The sequence below is a fragment of the Meleagris gallopavo genome, chromosome 19, assembly GCF_905368555.1.
Source record: "Meleagris gallopavo chromosome 19, MGAL_WU_HG_1.1, whole genome shotgun sequence".
NCBI lineage: Eukaryota > Metazoa > Chordata > Aves > Galliformes > Phasianidae > Meleagris > Meleagris gallopavo.
In genome coordinates this window covers 6,697,177-6,717,345 of record NC_139422.1, presented here as the reverse complement: position 1 = coordinate 6,717,345, position 20,169 = coordinate 6,697,177, and the positions used below count along the sequence as shown (strand labels likewise).

The window sequence follows — 20,169 nt, the reverse complement described above, 5'->3', positions numbered from 1 at the left end:
GGAAAGAGAGAACCACTCCCCTTAATCTGAATGGAATTGGGTTTTTGCCCTAGAAACTGGGAGCTGAAGTAGGACTTTGCATATCAGAAATGTCCCAGTTGGCAACGTGCTGGTATCCAAACAGCTGGTACAGTGAGACAGCATTAATTCTCTTAAATTATCAAGGCAACAGCTGCACATTTTGCAAATTAACATGGAGCACACAGCCAGTAATCGGAGCCCATCTCTGCAGAATCAGAAACTCTGCATAGTTGATCTGGAACAATAAATAGTAATGAGGCTTGGGATCCAGAGCAGAGGGGGAAGACAGATCCCATCTGCTAAAAGGTTACAAAAAAAAGAATTAACAAAAGGATTTATTTCTTTCTGTTACTGTTACATCTCTGGTTAGGTAGGAAATAAAGGCCCACTGCCTGTATCACCCACACATTGCAGTGAAACAGCTGATATATTCAGCTCCTCAAGGATCTTGCTTAAAGAATCCACTTTCAAGCTCTTCCAGGAATGGAACGTAAATCTGAAGGCTGGCAAACAAACAAAAAAAAACAAACAAACAAATCCAGGCAAAACTAGCAAAAATAATCACTAAGAAGACAGAAGAAAATAAGATTTTGTGGTTGTAAAAAGACATCAGAGAATTCAAGAGAAAGAAAGCAGAGGTAGCATGAAAACTGCCCAAGCAGAACCATTTATTGCATCTATCATGAAGTTTAGAGGCAGGTATGTCCAGCCAGGCTCCAGGTTTGGAAAAAAACTCTTTTGTAGGATATTGGGATGTTGATGAGGATGATAGATTGGTACCAAAATAGAGAACTGTTGAAAAAGTTAAAAACATTAAATAAAAAAAAAACTTTAAATATATATTTAAGTCAATCTTGAGTGAATATTTGTTGCTGCTCTAAAGCACATCCTCCTGCTACAACTTGTATCACACAGTTTCAACAGCCTCTCTTGACACAGTTCCTGTGAGATGCAGATACAAGTAGATTATTAGCACAGCTACTGTTATTATCCGAAAAAATATCTCTAGGTATCAAACCCATCACTAAGAGACAGGATTATTTCATTTTCCCACAGAAAAGAAATGCTAGCACCACTGTTAGATCTGTAAAAGCAGAATCATAGATGTGGTGGCTGGGGAGGGACCCCTGGATGTCATTTACTCCTCCCATGCAAAGCCGATTGTCACCAGTACCTTACCAGACCAACTGGTCTAGTTAAGCAGGCCCACTGGTTAGCAGAGTCCTGAAAATACTCCATGATGGAGATTCCATCAGCATTTTAGGTGACTTTCCCTAGTGTTGCACTACCCTTCTGGGCAAAGAAAACGTCTTGCCCTAATACATTTCTCAAGCTCCTAGGACTCAGGAGGATTAATCTTCTTCCACATCTTTGCCTTCTTTTTCATCTTCCAGAATTTCAATGGGCTTCATTTTCAATGGGCTTCATTTTCAATGGGCATTTACACTGCAGGAGAGTAAACTTCACTGTAAAATCATCATCATAACTACTTGTGGTATAGAGAGGTTTCTAACTCACTGAGAAACGAAATGATTGTCCTAAAAAGTCACATCATATAGACATTGAGACTTCAGTGTCCAAGTCACTAACTGCAGACAAGTGAAATGCATTAATACCAATTAACATAGAAAACCTACATTAGAACTATTTGTGAACGATTTGGTGGTTACATGCTTTTGCATAAATTTTCTAAGTATTAACGGAGATCCCAGTGAAGTCAGTAAACTGCTCTTAGTAGTGGAGAAATAGCTGTAAAAAGGTTAAATGACGTGTGTGACATCAAGCAGTGAACAGGCAGCAGTGGTTAACTGGAGCACAGTCTTTCTCAGTGGAGTGGCCCTGATCCATTTTATTTGGGTTCAGCAGCATGATATTCAGCCCAGAAACTGGTTTGGTGATCCTTAACGTTTTCATGAAATTCAATTTCAGCTTGGCTTCCTGTTGATTGCCAGAAGAATTGCTGTTTCCCACGAAACACCATTGTCTTCATGGTGCTTACATCACGGATCTGCATGAAGAAAGACCAAGCCATTACATCACAGCAGCCTACATCTCAAGTATCCACAAAACGCTGGGGTCTTGCCAATTGGTTACCCAGGGGAAAAGCTGCCCTATTCAAATGTTAGAGCAAAATATGGTAGAATTCAATATTGCTCACTCACATCTACATTTACACAACAGTCTGACCCTCCTGGGCTTTGAACTCGGCACCTAGATGGAAATCTCTAATGAGCAGTTGGGTCCTCACCCATCTAAACCACCTCCTCTAAGTTTCCAACTCACCAGGATGTAATTAAAGTTCGTTTGGTTGCTCTCGTGGCTCTGGTCAACATACAGGCCTCGGATAGCTATGTGATGCTGAGGAGCCACATTGATGAAGGTCCGACACACCACTTCTTGTTTTTGACCAGGTGATTGAGTAGGATTCACTATTTCACCATGGGGACCAAACAGCTGCTTGTCACATTCTGAGAGGGAGCAGAAGAGAAAATGATTTAGTGGAAGTGTCCAGTATCTCCAGGAAAAAGATGTTTAAATTAAATGCAGACGGAAAACATTCTCTAAGGATTTTCATCTGGGAACCTCCAAGCATCAGCAAACACCTGCAGGGAGCTTGCCTTTAAAACAGAAAGGTAGTCCACAAACAATATCCATTCCAACATTCCTTGAAGAGGAGCTTATTAGCTCTTAGAAATGGAGCAAGGCTTCGACAGACTTCCATAGACAGACACAACCTGTGGAACTCTGCAGATCTTGTCACGGGTCCCTTAAATCTAAAGCAGTAGTGAAGCTTCCAGTGAAGTACCTTGGTAATATTTTTTGGTTGCATTTCTGCTGTTGTACTGAAGAACGACCCCATTTTCTGGCAGCAGAACACGCTGTTTCACAATCAAGGTATTTGTTCTGGAATTTATCAGAGACAAAGTAAGCTTCCTGCAGCCCATCCGCCACATCATTCGTCCGGAAAGCAGCAGAACCTCACCTGGAATGGATGAGCACAGGGACTAGAAACACTTCTACTTTAAGTGAGACGGGTCTGAATGCAGTTCAGCCTCCCATATTACACGGGTCAAATCAAATACTTTCTGTGTCTTGTCCCTATCTCATGAAACAGTTAACTAATCTATCTGTACTGATTCCAACAAGAGGGTACGTTGCAGAGTTTATAACAGCCCAAAGTAGGAAGCTTCTTTAACCCCATAAGGTACTTTAATCCCATATCTACCAACAAATCAAATAGGAAATCATCATACATGGAGAGGAAAGAGCATTTTAGGTTAATCTTATCTGGCAAAGACTTTGTGAAACTGAAAAACTTGTAAAATGGTTTCAGAGATAATGCAGGCTCCATCCAAGATAGCAAGAACTACTCAGGGCACCAAAAACATGCAGGAAAATGAGGTGCACATTAGTTCCCACTTAGCCCTGGGCAGTACCTGCGCTGCAGTTGAGGGAGCTCTCCAGAACATTGATTGTGATCTCCTCTCCTAGAGGACGTCCAATAGCAACAGTGCAGTCACTGCTCCCTACACCTGTCATGTTGATGACCCCACTGGTATTTAGAAAGAGCTTTCCACAGATGCCTGTGCAACAGAGACAGATGAGAAACACATCCAGTTGTTAAAACACTGCACTCATTCCTCTCATGGCACTGTGAACAGACGAGCATCAAGTATGTCCATCTTCTGAGTAAGGCACAGGAGGAGTCTGCTGCCCAAAGAGTCCCAAGTCAGAAGAGCCTTGGGAAGCCAACGGAAGGCTGTCATTGTTCCTGGCTTAGACAGCATGGAGAGTTCACGGCATGCTGCCCCCTCTAAGCATTCCCTTCTGCGCTCCTGTCTCTGTATGCCCACAGGGTCTCTGGAGAACCATCACACACAGTTAACACCCATCTGTACCTTTTGGTAGTTTTCTCCTCACCTTCACTGGTCTCCTTCATCCGTTCCTGAGGGACAGCTGGCAGAGCAGATGAAGGAAGAATCAGGCCTTTGTATCTTGCCCCTTCAGCATTTGCAGTAGTCATCAGATGCATGGCTGGTGTCACTGCCTGCAGTTCTGTTGCATGCAGCCTGGTGCTCACCCCCTGCTCAGGACAGGGCCCTGCAGAGCAGCCACGCAGCACGATGGCCTTGGGGAAGTGCCTGCAGAAGATGGGGCTCACGTGCTTATGAGTTAGCCGGTTGAGGCAGAAATCGTGCCGTGTCTGAACACCATTTCCACATGAGGTTGAACACTGCAGAATAAGAAATCCATAGGTCTTCATGCGTGCATTTCAGTTAGTATTCAGAAATAAATAACATTGGCTTGCTCAAAAATGATCCAGAATTCTGATCTTTCGTTCACTGATGCTGTTCTACCGCTTGACTTTTCAGTTCTTTAGTTTCATCATCTGTAAGATGGAAATAATGAAGCTGGCCCACCTCCCAAGGGACCCTCTAAACTATAACTTTGAACTGCAGGACTGCTCCCCCCAAAAAATCCAAGAAGATCTGCATTTGAGAAGAAAACATGCCCAAGGTCATTACTATACAGCTGGAAAAACGTTTTACCTCTGTCCATTCACTGAAGCTCCATTCATAAGAACACATCCGGATGACACAGGGAATGGTGGTAAGGGGCTTCTCCTCCACAGGACATGAATGCTGCTCCAGCAAAATCTCTTTGCCTTGATGAATCTGCACACAGGTGACCAGCTGAACAGATAAGCCAAGCCCACAGCTGGAGGAACAGGGGCCACCTGGGGTTACCTTCCATCTGAAAAAGGACAAGGAGGAGAAAAATCAAGTTAAGGATGAAACCCTACCCTCTACTGTTTCTCACCATAGAGAATGTAATGCAACTCCCTCGTCCTTCTCTCCTTTCTGCTTCTCAGCAGCTTTCTTCACCCACCCACCTCACCCATTTTGCTGCCTAAGTACTTACAAGGCAGCCTCTGAAACAAGGTTAGGCATTCTGGAATAGGTTTGGTGTTGGGTCCAAAGGAAGGGCATTCATATTTTACAGGGAACACACAGACTCCAAATTGAGTCTTACTGCATGTCCATTACAGTTTCCCTCAGGATGACATACACAGGCTTAACAGCAAAAATAATCATATCTCCCTCCAAAATGCACACCACTCTGAATGGCCAAATCAGAAACCAACTTAGGGTTAGTTCATCCTGGGAGTGGCACCCCGTAGCATGCAAAAAAAATATAAAACTCAGATACCAGTAGCTTTCCAGTCCCCCTTTTAGAATCCTAAGCCATAGCCTAGATCACACCACACACATTTACAGACAATTGCTCATGTGGCCCATATGACCATTTAGACCTTGGGGGGCATGGCTCCAAGTTACACAGTTCCTGCTCCTCTGGACGAGGCAAACCATCACACTGACTGTCTGCCACAATCTCTTCTTCCTTCTCTCTGGTTTCCCTTGCACAGTAGAGGACCTTCTGCATCACGCCTCCTCCACAGCTTACACTGCATGAGCCCATTTTGTAATGCCACCTGGGAACAGCACAGCCACCAGTGAGTGTCTCCAACTTTCACCCATCTTCCCTGGAATTTGAATCCAATTCTATCAAAGAACACCTGGAATTCTGTTAATGCACACATACACACTTGCTAATATTTGAGAGATACCAGTCACCTCGCTGATTACAGTCTGCATTGCTGCAGTTCCTAAGAAAAGTGCAATCAATTTCCTTTAGTTCTCAGAGCAGCTATCCCAGATTCTTAGAGTGTTTAATATTAGCTACTTTATTGTAGCTGGCACATATGCCACCACATTTTGCAGTTACAGATTTGTTCCCACTTTCTCAGAGTAAGAAAGGACCAAGAAGTTTTCAGGTTTGCCATGGACTCAAACTCCAAAGCCTTCTCTTAGTTCTTATTGAGAATTTTCCAATCCAGAAAACACTGAGTTTGATAAGAACGGATCACTGCTATTGCTTTTGGAGCTGTCTGGCCAGGGCAATCTCTTGCTTTCAAAGCAGAGAAGAAGAAAACAACATCCCCAGAGTAGCTCAAGCCACGTCACTGGGCGTACACAGAAGAAGGAAAAACCTCTCACTGGTTCACTGTCTCCTGGTAACTGCTTTACCTCGGTGGGCAGGGACTGAGATTGCAGTCTTCCAACCTGCTCTCCGGCTTTGCTACTGGATGACAGTTTTCTTCTTGGGTTTTTTCTTTGGTGTCAAAAGCCACGCATACATACTGTATCTGAGTCTTACCTAGAAAAAGGGAAAAAGAAAAAACACTACCACATGGCATACATGCAAGGTTTGAAAATAAGCACATAGTGACAAAAGTAGTGTCACTCATATCTTTGTCTGTGAGACAAGAGAACTGTCCAGGCATACCCATTCCACCCATTTTCCCAACTCTGGCAGACAGCAGAAGCCACCCATTTCCCGTTTGAAGCCAGGCCTCCTTGTCTCTATTTGAGATACAAAACAAATTTTGATCACAGCTCCACATGCACATTGATCTGTAGAGAGGAAATAATCAGCTCCCTGGGGTTCTTAGGTTCTGAGCTCATGTACACCCAGGTAACATTTTCTTGCATCACTGAAGGATCTCACCTCTACCACAGGACACTGAACACTCTCCAGCTAGAGGGCTCCAGACATAAACACTCTGATTTTCCAGTTGGATATGTCCAGGTGACTCTGCAGGCTGAAGCAAATCCACGTCTTCCTCCTCAGAACAGAGCAAAAAGAACCAGGCTGACACTGACACCTGTTTTCCCAGAGGTTCTGATCTAGTGAAGGCAGGGGATACCTCCAGATCAAATCCACAATATATTCAGAGGCACATTTAAGCACTTTTTCTATTTTTGCAGACCATATAAGTTTAAACACCAATAATAGCTAAAGACACCCAACAGCCCAAAGCCAATCTAATTCACACTACTTGAGGCTGAATACAGATATCTGAGACTGAAGAGAGATGCCTAAAGCAGTCTCTTCCCCTCCGTAAGTGTAAACCTGGCAGTGGTTCTCCAGAATGGATTTGGATCTGTGATCCACTGCTGAGAAGCCCTCTTCCCTGTTGGCAATCTTCCCTCCCCTACCAGAACCTCTCTGTTTCATAGTGATATATTTATCAGTGCAACAAAGATTATCTGAGTTTCTGACTTTTTTTTTTTTTGGTGTCTGAGGAGAAACAAAAAGGAATATAGTCCACAGCTGCCATAAACAAACCACTGCTAATAACTGCGGAATCTAGCAGCATAAATTAAGAGGTACTGAGCTCTCAAGAGTCACAAAATTAACCTTTAATTGGACAAATTTCCTCTGTGTAAACCACCCTCCCAGACTCCACTAATAAAGTGGTTCCTTCTAACTGATAGCCTCGTGTGGATCACAAGTGACCACCTGAATGCCAAGCTAATGAACTCACTTTGTCCCATCCCAAAGGGCAGACATTAACCACACACGGCACAACAGAGAGTGGTTTTTCTTGTGCAGAACATAAGCTGTCATCCACAACAGTCTCTGATCCATTATGAAACTGAACACAGGTCAACTTCTGCTGGGCAACACCGCTTCCACAGACAGCAGAACATTCATCTGTCTGAGATATCTTCCACCTAAATGGGAAGTAATTATATCACCTTATTTCTCATCTGAATCATAGAGGTTTATTACTTGTGACATTTGTTGCAGAAAAGGACCAAAGTATTCAGCTTCTCTACTTCAAGAGCCTATTCTGGATCTGACAGAGGATGGCTGCTGGACATTTAAGTCTTTGCACAGTGAGAATTCAGCTTAGCTTTCAGGAGCACTGACCTGTATGGGCATGGTTCCACAGCACAGGGTTCATACCCTGGAAGGGGTTGTAGGAGTTCCAGACACAGCTGATTTTCTGTTATTTCATTCTTCGTCTGATCAAAGCACACGTGGTTCACCAGTCGTGTACCTTGGATATGAAAGTAAAAGGAAGGAAATTTATAAACAGTTTACTTCTATTCTAGGAAGATTCTGTAATTTCACTTTAACCAAATTATCTATGTAAGAAAAAGAAATTGTACATTTGGGAAGTAGACTTCCTATACAACTCATATTTCTGATGTAATTTTCCTCAAGAATCTTCAAGTGAATTTCTAAGACAACCATCCCAGAAGGTGAGAAGTTTGATGGATAATCCACTATCAAAATAGAAAGATTGCTTACAGTGGCTGTTTGCAAGAACAAGGTTATCAATCATAATTTGATCCAATTACTTCTAATGATCTTAATGTCTGATTGATGAAGGAAAGGTTGCTGAAAAGAAGCCCTAGCAGTCAACCATTGGACTTTCTGTAGAACTAATCATGTCGTATCATCACACAGCCCGTGTGTGATCATCAATATCCAAAACCAGACGAAGGATAGTCAGAGAGAAACTGCAGACTTTCAGTGCCTGTGGCATGCAAGTCATAGAATATTCATAATCTACTCCCATAAACAAGATTTTTAACAGTACTAAACATAAAAAGATGCCCAATTAAAATAAACTTGTCCCAGATTTGTGGAAAGACATTACAGTACAAAGCTCAATAGATAAACTGCAGAGTCTCCATTGCAGTGACTGAGCTACCCACAAGGCATTCCTGCATCCCAAAGAGCATGACTCTGTGTAGAAAATGTCAGGAATCAAACAGCAACGTTATCTTCTCACTACCCTCCTGGTTTTCAAATGATGTGAAAAATATTGGTGATAGGTGGACGGTTGGACTGGATGATCTCAGAGGTCTTTTCCAACCTTGGTGATTCTACGATTCTAATGTTTATTGATGAGGAGGGCCTGAATTCAGCTTTCAGCTCTCAAGACACAATTTTTCTCTTGGTTTCTCAATGTTTTCTGCTCCTTAAAGTCTCAGCTTTCTCATTTTTCTGTTTGTTACTACATTAGCTGGGAGGGCTTTACACATTACAGCATTTTGAGTTCTCTAATTCAGCAATCATTCACCTACTGCGAGATACAGTCCAGGCATAATTAGTCCTAAAGTATGACTTCCCTAAGTGGTCATTAATGTATTTACTAAATTCTTGTCTTAAATATCTTGAGAAACTTGCCATGTCACCTGTAGTGTGTGGTAAACAGGATGTCAAACTGCCTACCAGAGTGTTCTGTTACAATCTGCGTTATGACTTCTACGGGGAGACAGAAAGGATTGACCATGACACAGGAGTAGAATTCTAAGAAGGAAGCTGTATAATTAGCTCTGAGGTTTTAACTAGACACCAGTACCACTGTGGTCTCAAATGTTTGATGTTCAACCAACTCCAAATTACAGTCTTCAGTAACTTTGAAAAATCTGAGAGGATTATTTAGTTTTAAAACCAGAAGGTAGGCCAAAACCAATCTAAAAATCCTCTTCTGAATCAAACATTTTCAATACCATTTGGTTTCAACTCATTTGCCAATCTGCTAATTTAATTCAAATCCTGTACTACTCTTTTCCTCAACTCACTTTAGCACTGGCAGCTCTAGTTCACTGTCAGTAATTTGCTTTACATTTAATTTCAGCCATTTAATAACTTCTAAGTAAGTATCTAACACTGATAAGTCACATTCATTTCTGAAGAACTGGGTGATTATCAGCCAGCCAAATTAAAAGCCTATCCAGACCTTCATAAGAAGTAAATACTCCTGCCTCACCTCCTCCACAGGTCACTGAACACGGCCCCTGCTGAGGAATCCACCTGTATGTCAGATTCTCTTTTGGCACAAAGTAGCTGAAGGTGATGTCCGGGTTGGTGGCATCACCATATTCTTTTGCATACCTTCTATAAACCTGATGAAAGAAAAGGTGGTGGTCGATACACAAATCAACTCACAATCATTTCTCAGGAGAGACATGAGAGAAGATAGTCTTTCATTCTTATCCAATCCTGAGCCTCAATGCTACAACAACCAGTTCTTCCAAGGTACAGTAAGAGTGAATTCTGTGCACTAGGCAGTGAAAAAAAAAGATTAAGCCAAGCAACAGGTCTGACTTGTATGCCTTTTCTCACACATACCCATGCCCTAGACCTGCAGAAAGCCTGCAGGAAGCACACCCTCAGCATTACCCAGGAAGATGACCATTGCTCTTACTGAACTCCAACTCCAGCAGTCTCGGGCACAAAGACCACTGCATCTCTGTTGACTGCATTCAACAGAGCCACACAGACTCGGTATGGTCAGTTCTGACCAGCCCCTTTCCAACTCTGCTGTTTATTTACCTGTATTTCAATTTCTTCTTGTGTTGGCCCATCCATACGGATTTCCTCCAGGCGTGGCAGGTTGTCCTTGGTGAGAAACACTCTGTATTCGATCTGTCTGTCCTCCAGAACTGAGGGATAGGTGACATTCAATGAGATTTTTCCCTTTCCAGCAACCACGTATTCACCTTTTACCTTCACAGCTAGAAGAACAAAAGTTGCAGTGAGGTTGATATGGTGCAGACAGAATCCCTCAGTGCTGGCAGCCACAGATTGCTCATTTGCTAGAAACCAGTTTGATTTAAATCAGGTATCTCAAAAGAGAGCATCCCACAAACAAACAAACTGCATAACCCATAACTTCCCTCGCAGATCCTGTCAGCCTGTTTTCACAAACTTGTTTGAGCTTTGCCTGTACCCCCACCTCTCCTTTTCATTCAACTCACCCAAATGTGCGAAGAGCGGTCTCTGATTGGTGACACGGACTAAGGTGGCATTGTAAGGCAGGGACAAAAATGTAACATACTCTGAAAAGGTGGAAACAAAGAACATATGGTCATGATCCCCTCCTCTACCTGTCTGACAAAGGCAGAGGATTACAGATCGATCCAGCTTTGGCTTATTAGCAAAATATTTCTTGGAGGACAAGCCTTGTAGGCAGCAACAGGACTCATTGCAGGCAGGAGTTATCTGGCAATATTCATTAAATAAAGATACAGCATCAAAGGTCAGCAGGCTTAAATTCACACAGATCTTAGCTCTACCAGCTTGAACACAACAGTAACGATGGAAAGAGCCAACATAACAACTGAATTTTCTGTTCCGTTGTCATCTGTCTTTTGTTCTTCCTATGCTTATATGCTGATATGTCTGTGTGTTACTAAAAGAGCCAAACCAGTTCTCTAATGGATGTTTATGCTCTCAGGCAGCATCTGATAGAGCTCTCAGATCCCATAAACATGCAGGACTTCCAAATGGCTACATTTCTTGTCCCTATCCAGAGAAGAACTGTGAAAAGAAGTCACCATGCCCCCACAACAGCTACACTCCTGTTACAGACCTCAGCTGCCTTCTCTGTTGGCTACCCAAACTCCATAAAATAAGAGCAAGCAAAACAGAAAGGGAGGCCACAAAGAAATTTCAGAACAGCTAATATGCTCTGCATCTCCTACAAGTAGCACTAAGGCTGAGGACTACACACCTTTAGCTTTTCCTTCTGTGTAAGATCCACTCACTTCCATGCAGGTGGTATTATCACCCCCACAGACCTTGCAAGAGTCCATTGCCTTCCTGGAGTCCATTTGGCCATCACACCCAAATGCCTGAGCAAAAAGGAATGTCTGTCAAAACTGGCCTAATTCTGAGAAGAAAGCAAGCAAATGAAAGCAACATTACCTGAATTTCTCAAACTTTCTTTTTCATCTGTAATTTGAATTTAGGGCACAGTTACATTTACACCTAGGTCTGCATTTGTACAGCAGCATACAAAACCAGGGATTGGAAAATCTTAGCTAAGAGCACAAAAAAGTTTCATTAATTGTGTGACAACTCCTTTCCCATAAGAAGCAGCCCAGAAAGATTTCTCCTGTGACCTAAACCCCAAATCCACACCCAGCTCACATGCTTCAGCCTGGCCCCCAATCCCACAGAGCTCAGAGCAGAGATTTTATCCTCGTTCCCATGAACAAGAGAAATTCACACAATGCTGCAGGAGGATCTCAGCAGGCTTAGCAGCAAAACACGTGCAACTGCTGAATTTATGCTAGAGGCTTTGGATGCTGCCATAACATACATATTTATCACTATTGCCAATGAAATAGCAGATATTAGAATAGATTATGCCTATGCCCTCTGCTGTTCGTTAGCTGGAAATACATGACAAAGCATTCTTAACACCAGGAGAATCTGGGGAGTGGGGGGGAAATTAACAAGTAGACCTTAGGAATGTGAAGAAACAACACACAAAACAACATGGTCAGCACTGAGATACACACACTGGGGAAATAATACTGTGAAATTAGTAAAGCACTTTATCTAGAGAGCACTGGATCCAGTGACAAAACTACATCCAGTAATCTCATAACAAAATTCTCTTATTTTGGAAAGGACTCGGTGTGAGATCCTACTCAACTGATTCCTTTAGCACAGAATACATCAGAATCCACCTGGATTCCTCAGTTACTTACTCTGCAGCTCCCTGCTACACACAGATGGAAAGTCCCACCTTCAGAGTTATCAGGCTCACATCTGGTTCCATCTATGAAACTGTCCTCACGGCTTACCATGAATTTATCTTCAATTGCCTTGCACATGTGCTTGCACTGCGTGTCCCCTGGGGGAGGCAGACATGAGGAGCAAGTTGTTACCCTCTCAGGAGGACATACAACCATCAAACAGTAAGAAGAAGCTAAAAAGAATCTGTCAAAGAGAGTAGCTAAGTTTCACCTGGAAACTAAAAGCATCATTGAAATGGCCTTTTGATTCAAAAATACAGTAAGGCTCATGACTGTTTTACTCCACAAAGAAATCAGGGTTTCTCAGCCTTTTCTTACCTTTGGCAAAGCCAACAGCAGAAGTCCAGGTGTAAAAGGATGGCACTCCTACATTGAGATATAGTGGCTTTAAATTTGTTGCTGCACACTGTTCAGCCATAAAGTCAAGCTGGGTCATCGGACAGGCCTACATCCCAGAGAGAATTGTATAGATAATGAAAAATCACCAAGCACAGAATCCTAAGCAGCATTTCACCCACTGGCTAGGGGCAGAAAGAAGTGGCTGATAAGTAAAACAGTAGAATGACTACAAATAAAGAGCACCACTTTAAAGTGAGGCTGCAGGATATGCAAAGAATCTCATTCAGATGATGCTCTTTGCTGCTTATTTAAAAAAAAAAAAAAAAAAAAAAAGATAAGGAAAATAGGGCCAATGTAAAAATGTCCCTCCAAAGAAGATTACCATTAAATGAGTCTCTATTTTCCCAGTGCCTGTTCTACCAAAAAGGTGTAGAGAGAAATGCTTCCTTACATGTGAACAACGCAATTAAATAATACTGTTATCTTCAGGCACAGTGGAACAAATACATCAGACAGAGGGAAGCAGTATGCCAAATTTTAGTTCTCCTTCCCACAGCAACTGGCTGTAAGAAGTACAGTCCCAATCCACACAGCTTTCAAAGCATTAAGAGAACAGCTCAGAAGATGCAATCAGCTGCCAAACCTGAGTATTGCATATCTCTGCTTGAAGGCTGGCACCCTGGCACTCCTTCCCTCCAAAAGCAGGCCTGAAAGCGATAGGAAAAAACTCTTCTGCAGCAGCAGGCTCATGCCAAGCAAAGCTCAGAGTCCTTGGCTCTGAAAGGGCCAAAAGCCTTTGCAAATTGCAGGTCCACACCTCTTACCTGGGGTTATTACAGAACCGCTGCCTTATCCGAACTCCACCTCCACAGCTGCGGGAGCAGGAGGACAACGGGCTCCAGCTGGACCACTGCCCATGGACTACAGCCATGGGATTTAGTTCTTTCAGAGAGCTGCACTGTCCCTTGGAGCACCACTAAGACCAAGAATACACAAAATTGGCAGCAGCACCTCGTGAACCCAGCAGCTCTGGCATCTACAAGCACGACATTAATCTCCGTCTTTAGGCAGGCCTGTCTGTCACAGAGATGAATGAGGCACTTTTTCACAAGAGTCCCATTCTTAATTGTAGTCTAACATGAGGTTGGAGTTACAAAAAAAAAAAAAAAAAGCTGATACATCATTTCAAGTAGAATGCAAAGCCTTAGAGAAGAGCTGTTATCAGACTATAGGACTGCAAAGCAACTCCAGAGATACAGACAGTGTGGAAACACCAAGATCAGCTGGTACCAGCTTCACGGCCTTAGCTTCTTGGCTGAGAGAAAGCAAATCCACAGCACCCACATCCGTTTTTGATTATTCAAGCATCAGCAGCCTCCTTACCTTATTGATGCCACACTCAGTACCATCCAAGAGGGGAACAAAAAGCCGGGTACAGCTGGATTTGTCTCCTGGTTGTACATGGCATGAGAGAGCTTTACACATATCCTGGTGTGACAAGAGAAATAAGGAGGTCAAGAGGAGGTCATCAACACTGCAGTCCCAAAAGCTGCTCAGTACATGTCCCAGATGTTCGGTTACCCCACAGTTATCCAAAAACACAAGCAGGTTCCTTAATTTCTCCTGCTATTAGTGAAAAGTTGTGTACATCAAATGACCAGCAATACCAGCTGAAATGCTAGAAGAGGATCAATTAAAGCAGTTAAATTTTCACACTAATTAGTGCTTCCTCATTAACAAAACGTGTCCAGATGGCAGCTATGAGCCGTGCTGCATTTCTCAGCCATGTAGACTTGCACAACTGCAGGGAAGCTGAAGAGATCCAGCAAACAAGAGTTCGCCAAGACAGAACCCAAAACTCACCTGAGTAGCACAGCCAGTGCTAGCACTACCAAACCCAGTGTGGACAGAAGGTTCTGGGTACTGTGTAAAACTTAAAGGAGCCTTATGTAGACAAAAGCAATGATGGAGAGAAGAAAAGCATTTTAAAAACCTTTTAAGGTTTGCTCTTTGCCAAAACGATCTGTGCCAGAAAAGCACCTTCAATCCCTTCATAATAATAACGTCCCCAGCCTTCTTCTCCTGAGTGCTAGCTCCAGAACATTTCCCAGCTGCCCCCAACAAGACACACAAACTTTCTACCTACAACATTGCTGTCAGCAAAGGTGCACGCGGTTGCAACACTCCCAAAGGCTATTTTACATTGCTCATCTGCTCCATAGTACAAGCCAGGCTTCCATCCAGGGATGCTGCCTTCCATGTCCGGCAGGTCATTTAAGCAGTTTGTTTGGCCTGTGCTGATACAGACATAAAAAATATCACTTTCCCAGCTGTGCATAGTAAGGACAATGACATGTTTGCAAACTTCTGCTGAGTTTCATTCTGGGAGTTGGCTGTTGCTTTCCCAGACAACACATGCTTACTGTGGGCTGTGATAGATTTAGCTGCAGCAGCTGCCTGGAGATGCTCACAGTTCCCCACTGCTGAAGTTAAAACAAAAATCCGTGCTTGTTCAACCAGACAGCTCGCAGCCCACACCGTATGGATAAACCTAGATTTTCTGACGTTTTAAAAAACATTCCCAAGCTGAAAAAGTGTCTGAGGAGTTCAAGACAGCCCAGGTCTGTTAGTCACTAACCAAAGTAATTTCCAGCTACTTGAATAAAAGACTGGGTTTAACCTCAGTGACAGCCTCAAGTGATAAGAAACAAACAAACGAGTACATCACAGTTCCTCATTTTCCAAGAAAGTTTTGGTTTATTCCTTGTACTTCCCTGTTCTTTCCTAAGCTGGCAGCACAAGGAGGTGCTCCCACACATGCACACAAAACTCCACCATTCCCTTACCTGACAAAGGCCAGGAATTCTTCTCGGCTACACTGCGACCAGACGAGGTCAACGCTATTATGGTTCCCTGCTGAACCCATGATGTAACCACTGCTGCTGCACTGATTCCCCTCACCATCATGGGGGATGCCAAGACTGTAACAGAAAAAGCACTGCGCTCTGAGAAGGAACCCAGAGGTTTTGTGTTCCTGCAGCACCTCATTTATCTCTAACTATCTAAGCAAGGGCCAAGCTCCCTCTTCAGAGCCTTTTCTACTACAGTTGTCATAAAAGCTTATAATTGTCCCAGAATTTGCAGAAATGCAAGGAAATTGTTACAAGAGTTTTAAATAATCTATAGGAAAGTTAATGCTATGACAAGAGATCTTTTTCTTTCTCCTAAATCCTTTAAAATAGGGAGTGTTTTCCCCTGAATAAAACACATTGTGCTGCTCTCGTGTTTTCCTACTGACCTGTGCCCAATCTCATGGGCTATGGTGACTCCCAAGTCAAAGCCAGTGTCCTGGGTAATGACACAGCTCCAGGAGGAGGAGCAGACCCCACCTAACTGAGTCACTCCACGTAGCTCCTTGTTCCCATCAGGTAACTCCAGGTCAAACCTAAAGTAAGGGAGACACATCCAGAAGAAAAAGCAAATAACCACTGCAACTAATAAAGTCAGGACTAGATATATAAAAACAACTTATTTCCACCTTCCTGACCTAACTTGTACTGCTAGCTAGCATTTTTCCTGCAAATACAGAACTCACTGGGGCAAGATGGTAGGAGTAGAGTCCCATCAATGCCAAACTACACTAAGGACAGGAGAATCAGCTCCAAACAGAAGAATCAACCCATTTTCAAAGGCTCTGTGCAAATGAGTGTCACTGTGCTGGTGACTGGACAGCAGTGGCTTCACTTCCAGCCTCTGACAGGATAGGGGAACTACAGTACCTGGTCACATACAGGACAATGTCAGCATGCTGGGGATCAGAGTCGTTCTGGGGGTTGACCTTCTTGCTCCACTCACAAACACTGATCAGCGAGGAGGTGATATTTGCTGTGATGCTCACATTCACCTACAGTCAAAGCACACATTTGCACACTGCATACAGGTTTTAACAACCCACCCCAGACAGCACTCGGGCAGAATCCTCCCTGCTTACCTCTGGCTCTCTCAAAACAAGCATTTGCATCAAATGAACCCTGAAATGAGCCCCCAGTGAGGCGTCTCGCAGCAGTTCTGCCCCCTGTCAAGTGATAGAAAGCATTCCATAATGTAGTCACCTTAGTGACTCTCAATACCTGTTCCCATTTACAGGGGTGTACTCACTACAAAGGTAACACATCTGGTAATTATAATGACAAACACAAAACCAGGAAGTGACATATATAAACTTTCGCCTGATGCTACATATGAAATTAGATCAGTAATGGAATGAAGATCTTCTAACATTCACTTTTACTCATGCAGCTCCTTCTACAAGGGTAAGCTTGCTGGAAAGTCCCAAAGAGACATGGAGGAACTCCCTACAAGTAAGCAGTGCCCTCTGAGAACCACAAACACCTCTGAAAGAACACTCACAGAACTGAATCTGTTAGCAACAGTGGGAGATCTCACACTGGAACAGCAGTCCAAACAGAAAGCTACACTCACAATGTTCAGGTTGGCAAGAATATATCGCTCCGTGTCCTCTTGGTGGTACATGTAAACATCAGGACCTGCTACAACCATCAGCTCCAGATGTTTGACAGTTCCATCAGCCCTCTTTTGTAGGCGAGAAGCAAAGTGCCCTGCTGAGCAACAAAAAGGGACACAGTTTAAAATGCCAGGCAGCACAGAAGATTCTATAAGTCCATTCTCTTTTCCTGAAAGACTAAAATAGTTCTGCTAGAAGACCATTTCTGTGGCTACTTGCCTAAGTTTCCCACTTCAGATGGTTTCTTTCACCTGTCTTCATCCTTGATAACAAGTTTTAATTATCAAAATAACAAACACCTATTTGAAAACGTGCACTATTTACAACTCAGTAAGGTGAGTAACATACATCAAGTATAATCATATACTTGCAGATGCAAACCTTCCTCTCTTTCTCCTCATTCAAACAACCTCACTACCAAAAGACAGTTTGGCAAAGCAGAACCACCAGAGCTTCCTCTCCATACATCTTACCTCTTGCTGTTTTTGCCCCTACTACAGCACTTCTGAAGAGAATGTGGGGACTGGAGAAGCCAAAATCCTTCAGCAGGGCAGTATCTTTGCTTCTGACAGGCCTGATATGAATCTTTTCTTCATCTGTAACAATGACTCCTTGCTAGAGGAGATGAAATTCCACCTCTGAGTTATTGCAGACATTTGCTACAACAGAGAACCGTGTGCCATATCCTTCCTGTTTCTTCTCTGCAACGCTCAGACTTATTAAATGGATGGTTCACACGTTTGGGGTTTCAAGCTGCAAGCCTGCAAAGGCTGTAAATGCTTGCAGAAAATAAGTTCAGTGCATACTCACCAGCTGCCCTTCACAGTAAGTGACTCTACACTCAGCCCCAGGAGGTGCCAATAGATTTCCACCTGCAAAGCAGTTGCCTGAGAATCGCTTTATTAAGCTAAAGGAAGAGTTCACCACTTGACTGATCACAAAGGAAGAGGAAAGAAGGGTATGGTCCTCTAGAAATTCGAAGGCATACACTTCTCCCCAGGCCTTAATGGAGCAGCGTTGGATCCGACATGTCAGCCCAATCTGCTCTTCTTTACAAGGGCAATTCAGCTGAGCAACAACAAACTCAGGTACTGAAAGACATGAAACAAACAAACAAACAAAAAGAACAGGGAAATAGTTATGAAAAATAATGATACATGGAAAAGAAATGTAATGATCTGTCTTCTTAGGAAAAAATATTCTCTGAATGACAGCTATGGCCTTTTGAGGTCATTCTGTCAATAGGCAAAGAACTTCTGTCTCTTCATCTGTTCCAAAGTGAGGTACTCAAACTGGGAACAGAAAACAGCTCTGGAACTGGCTCCTGGATGATCTGTGCTTCTCTCCCTCGTCAATGAGAACAGTTCATTTGGCAAAGGCTGAGAAAGATTTGCTTCCTCAGACGTTAAATATTACTGAGTGAGAATTACCATAAACTGAACAGAGATGCTGGGAACAGCAGTAGGTGAACTCACAAATTGACAGCATCCTTGCTTTAAGAATGTGACAGTTCAAAATATACCTTTATGCTGAACTATCCAGAATGATCCAGACCTAGAATGTTCACCTGTGCATTTCAAAATATTAACAAGTGTATTTAAAGCTATTCTTAGTCCATATCTTCCCATTTGGATGACTTAGATCTGTTAATCTTGTAGAAAAATAGATACAGAAAATAAGGACTACAGCTGAAAAAGATTTGTCATAGCTCCTTAAGCAGATTTTAAATGCTGGCCCAGTTCTTTGATTGCTTACACACTGAGACATGGATTACCTCACTGAGCAATGCAACTCAGAAACGCTAAATGCATGTCAGAGCAGGGTTAGTTAATAAGCATTCTTAGTGTTATCAAATGTACAGGATTAGGAATAAACTGACAAATGTGTTCCAAAATCAAGAAGGAAAGAGCTCTGCATACCATCAGACACTGAGCTGGTTCCAAAATAAGAGAAAACATCATCTGCATCCAAAGCTCTGAGAAATCTCTGCAAAAGAAGGATAGCTTTATGTTTTTTAAGCAAAACAAATGGACACGAGGTTATTATTTAACCGAAACGAACCTGGAAGGAACGTCAGCAAACAATTTAACAAGCATCGATGCCAAGGTCTAATGGTTTTATTTTGCACTAAGCGTACGCTGCACTACGGCCACCCAGAGGAAATAGCTTTATCTTCTTGATTAGTGAGGTCTGATACATCTTGGCTTAGAACACGTCGTGTTTTCTTTTCTTTTTCCTAGAAATAAAAAAGGCTTCCTGGAAACGGAGCTTTCTGGAGGTCAGGCTTACCTCTCGGAGGATGGAGGGCCAGCAAAGCCCCAGAGGGAGCATTATGAGCACTCGGATGGTCAGACCGATGATCATGCTGGAGGGATTGCAAGCAGCAGCGCAGAGCAATCTCTGGCCCAAGGGTGATTAAAATGTTCGGTCTGAGGCATCACGTGGAACGGAAGCAAAGAATGCAAAGTTTAAATAAACAGGAGAGATGATCGACTGCAGAGGGGGACAGTCGAGGGGGAATTGAACTGCTGCGGGAGGATTTACAGGAACAGCTGGAGGGGGAGAGCTTTTGCACAACATTTGCAACTTCATCACAGCCAAAGAGCGCAGCAACGAGAGCAGCTTCGGGCCAGCTACAGCAGCCAAATAAACAACGAGCGATTTGCGCGGGGAAAGGGCTCTGACTTGTCGAACCGTGCGTTCCTGCTCGCCAAACCTCAGCCCAGCCAGAGCCCCTCGGGCGGGCTGTGAGTCAGGGCGACGTCCCGCAGGCCGCACACCCGGCAGCGGAGCTCCGGCCCGCACAGACCCGCACGTGAAAGCTCCGGCCGCCCGCCCCGCCCGCCTCAGGGTTCATCCCGCGGTTGGCCA

General features: G+C 43.4%; 1 protein-coding gene across 6 annotated transcripts; it reads right to left on the bottom strand.

Moving 5' to 3' along the window:
• Positions 1-660: 660 nt before the first annotated feature.
• ADAMTS13 (ADAM metallopeptidase with thrombospondin type 1 motif 13) lies at positions 661-20,051 on the bottom strand. 6 transcript variants are annotated; one of them, XM_010720964.4, is made up of 30 exons: positions 19,588-20,051; positions 19,218-19,284; positions 18,109-18,389; positions 17,772-17,913; positions 17,256-17,395; positions 16,765-16,848; positions 16,553-16,677; positions 16,072-16,218; positions 15,620-15,754; positions 14,920-15,070; positions 14,157-14,261; positions 13,598-13,749; positions 13,417-13,480; positions 12,753-12,879; positions 12,387-12,532; positions 11,402-11,522; positions 10,647-10,727; positions 10,222-10,403; positions 9,656-9,791; positions 7,801-7,930; positions 7,412-7,601; positions 6,592-6,709; positions 6,111-6,240; positions 5,336-5,515; positions 4,572-4,776; positions 3,943-4,255; positions 3,459-3,605; positions 2,828-3,004; positions 2,305-2,489; positions 661-2,029 (listed from the first exon to the last, which is right to left on the bottom strand). In XM_010720964.4, the coding sequence occupies exons 1-30, from the start codon at positions 19,660-19,662 to the stop codon at positions 1,871-1,873; spliced, it is 4,395 nt and encodes a 1,464-aa protein (XP_010719266.2). In that variant the 5' UTR covers positions 19,663-20,051; the 3' UTR covers positions 661-1,870. The 6 variants fall into 6 exon arrangements, 5 of the variants coding, with proteins under 5 accessions (XP_010719266.2, XP_085095446.1, XP_010719267.2 ...); XM_085239320.1 differs by having other exon boundaries at positions 6,592-6,706; XM_010720965.4 differs by having other exon boundaries at positions 17,256-17,392.
• Between the last annotated feature and the right edge of the window lie 118 nt (positions 20,052-20,169).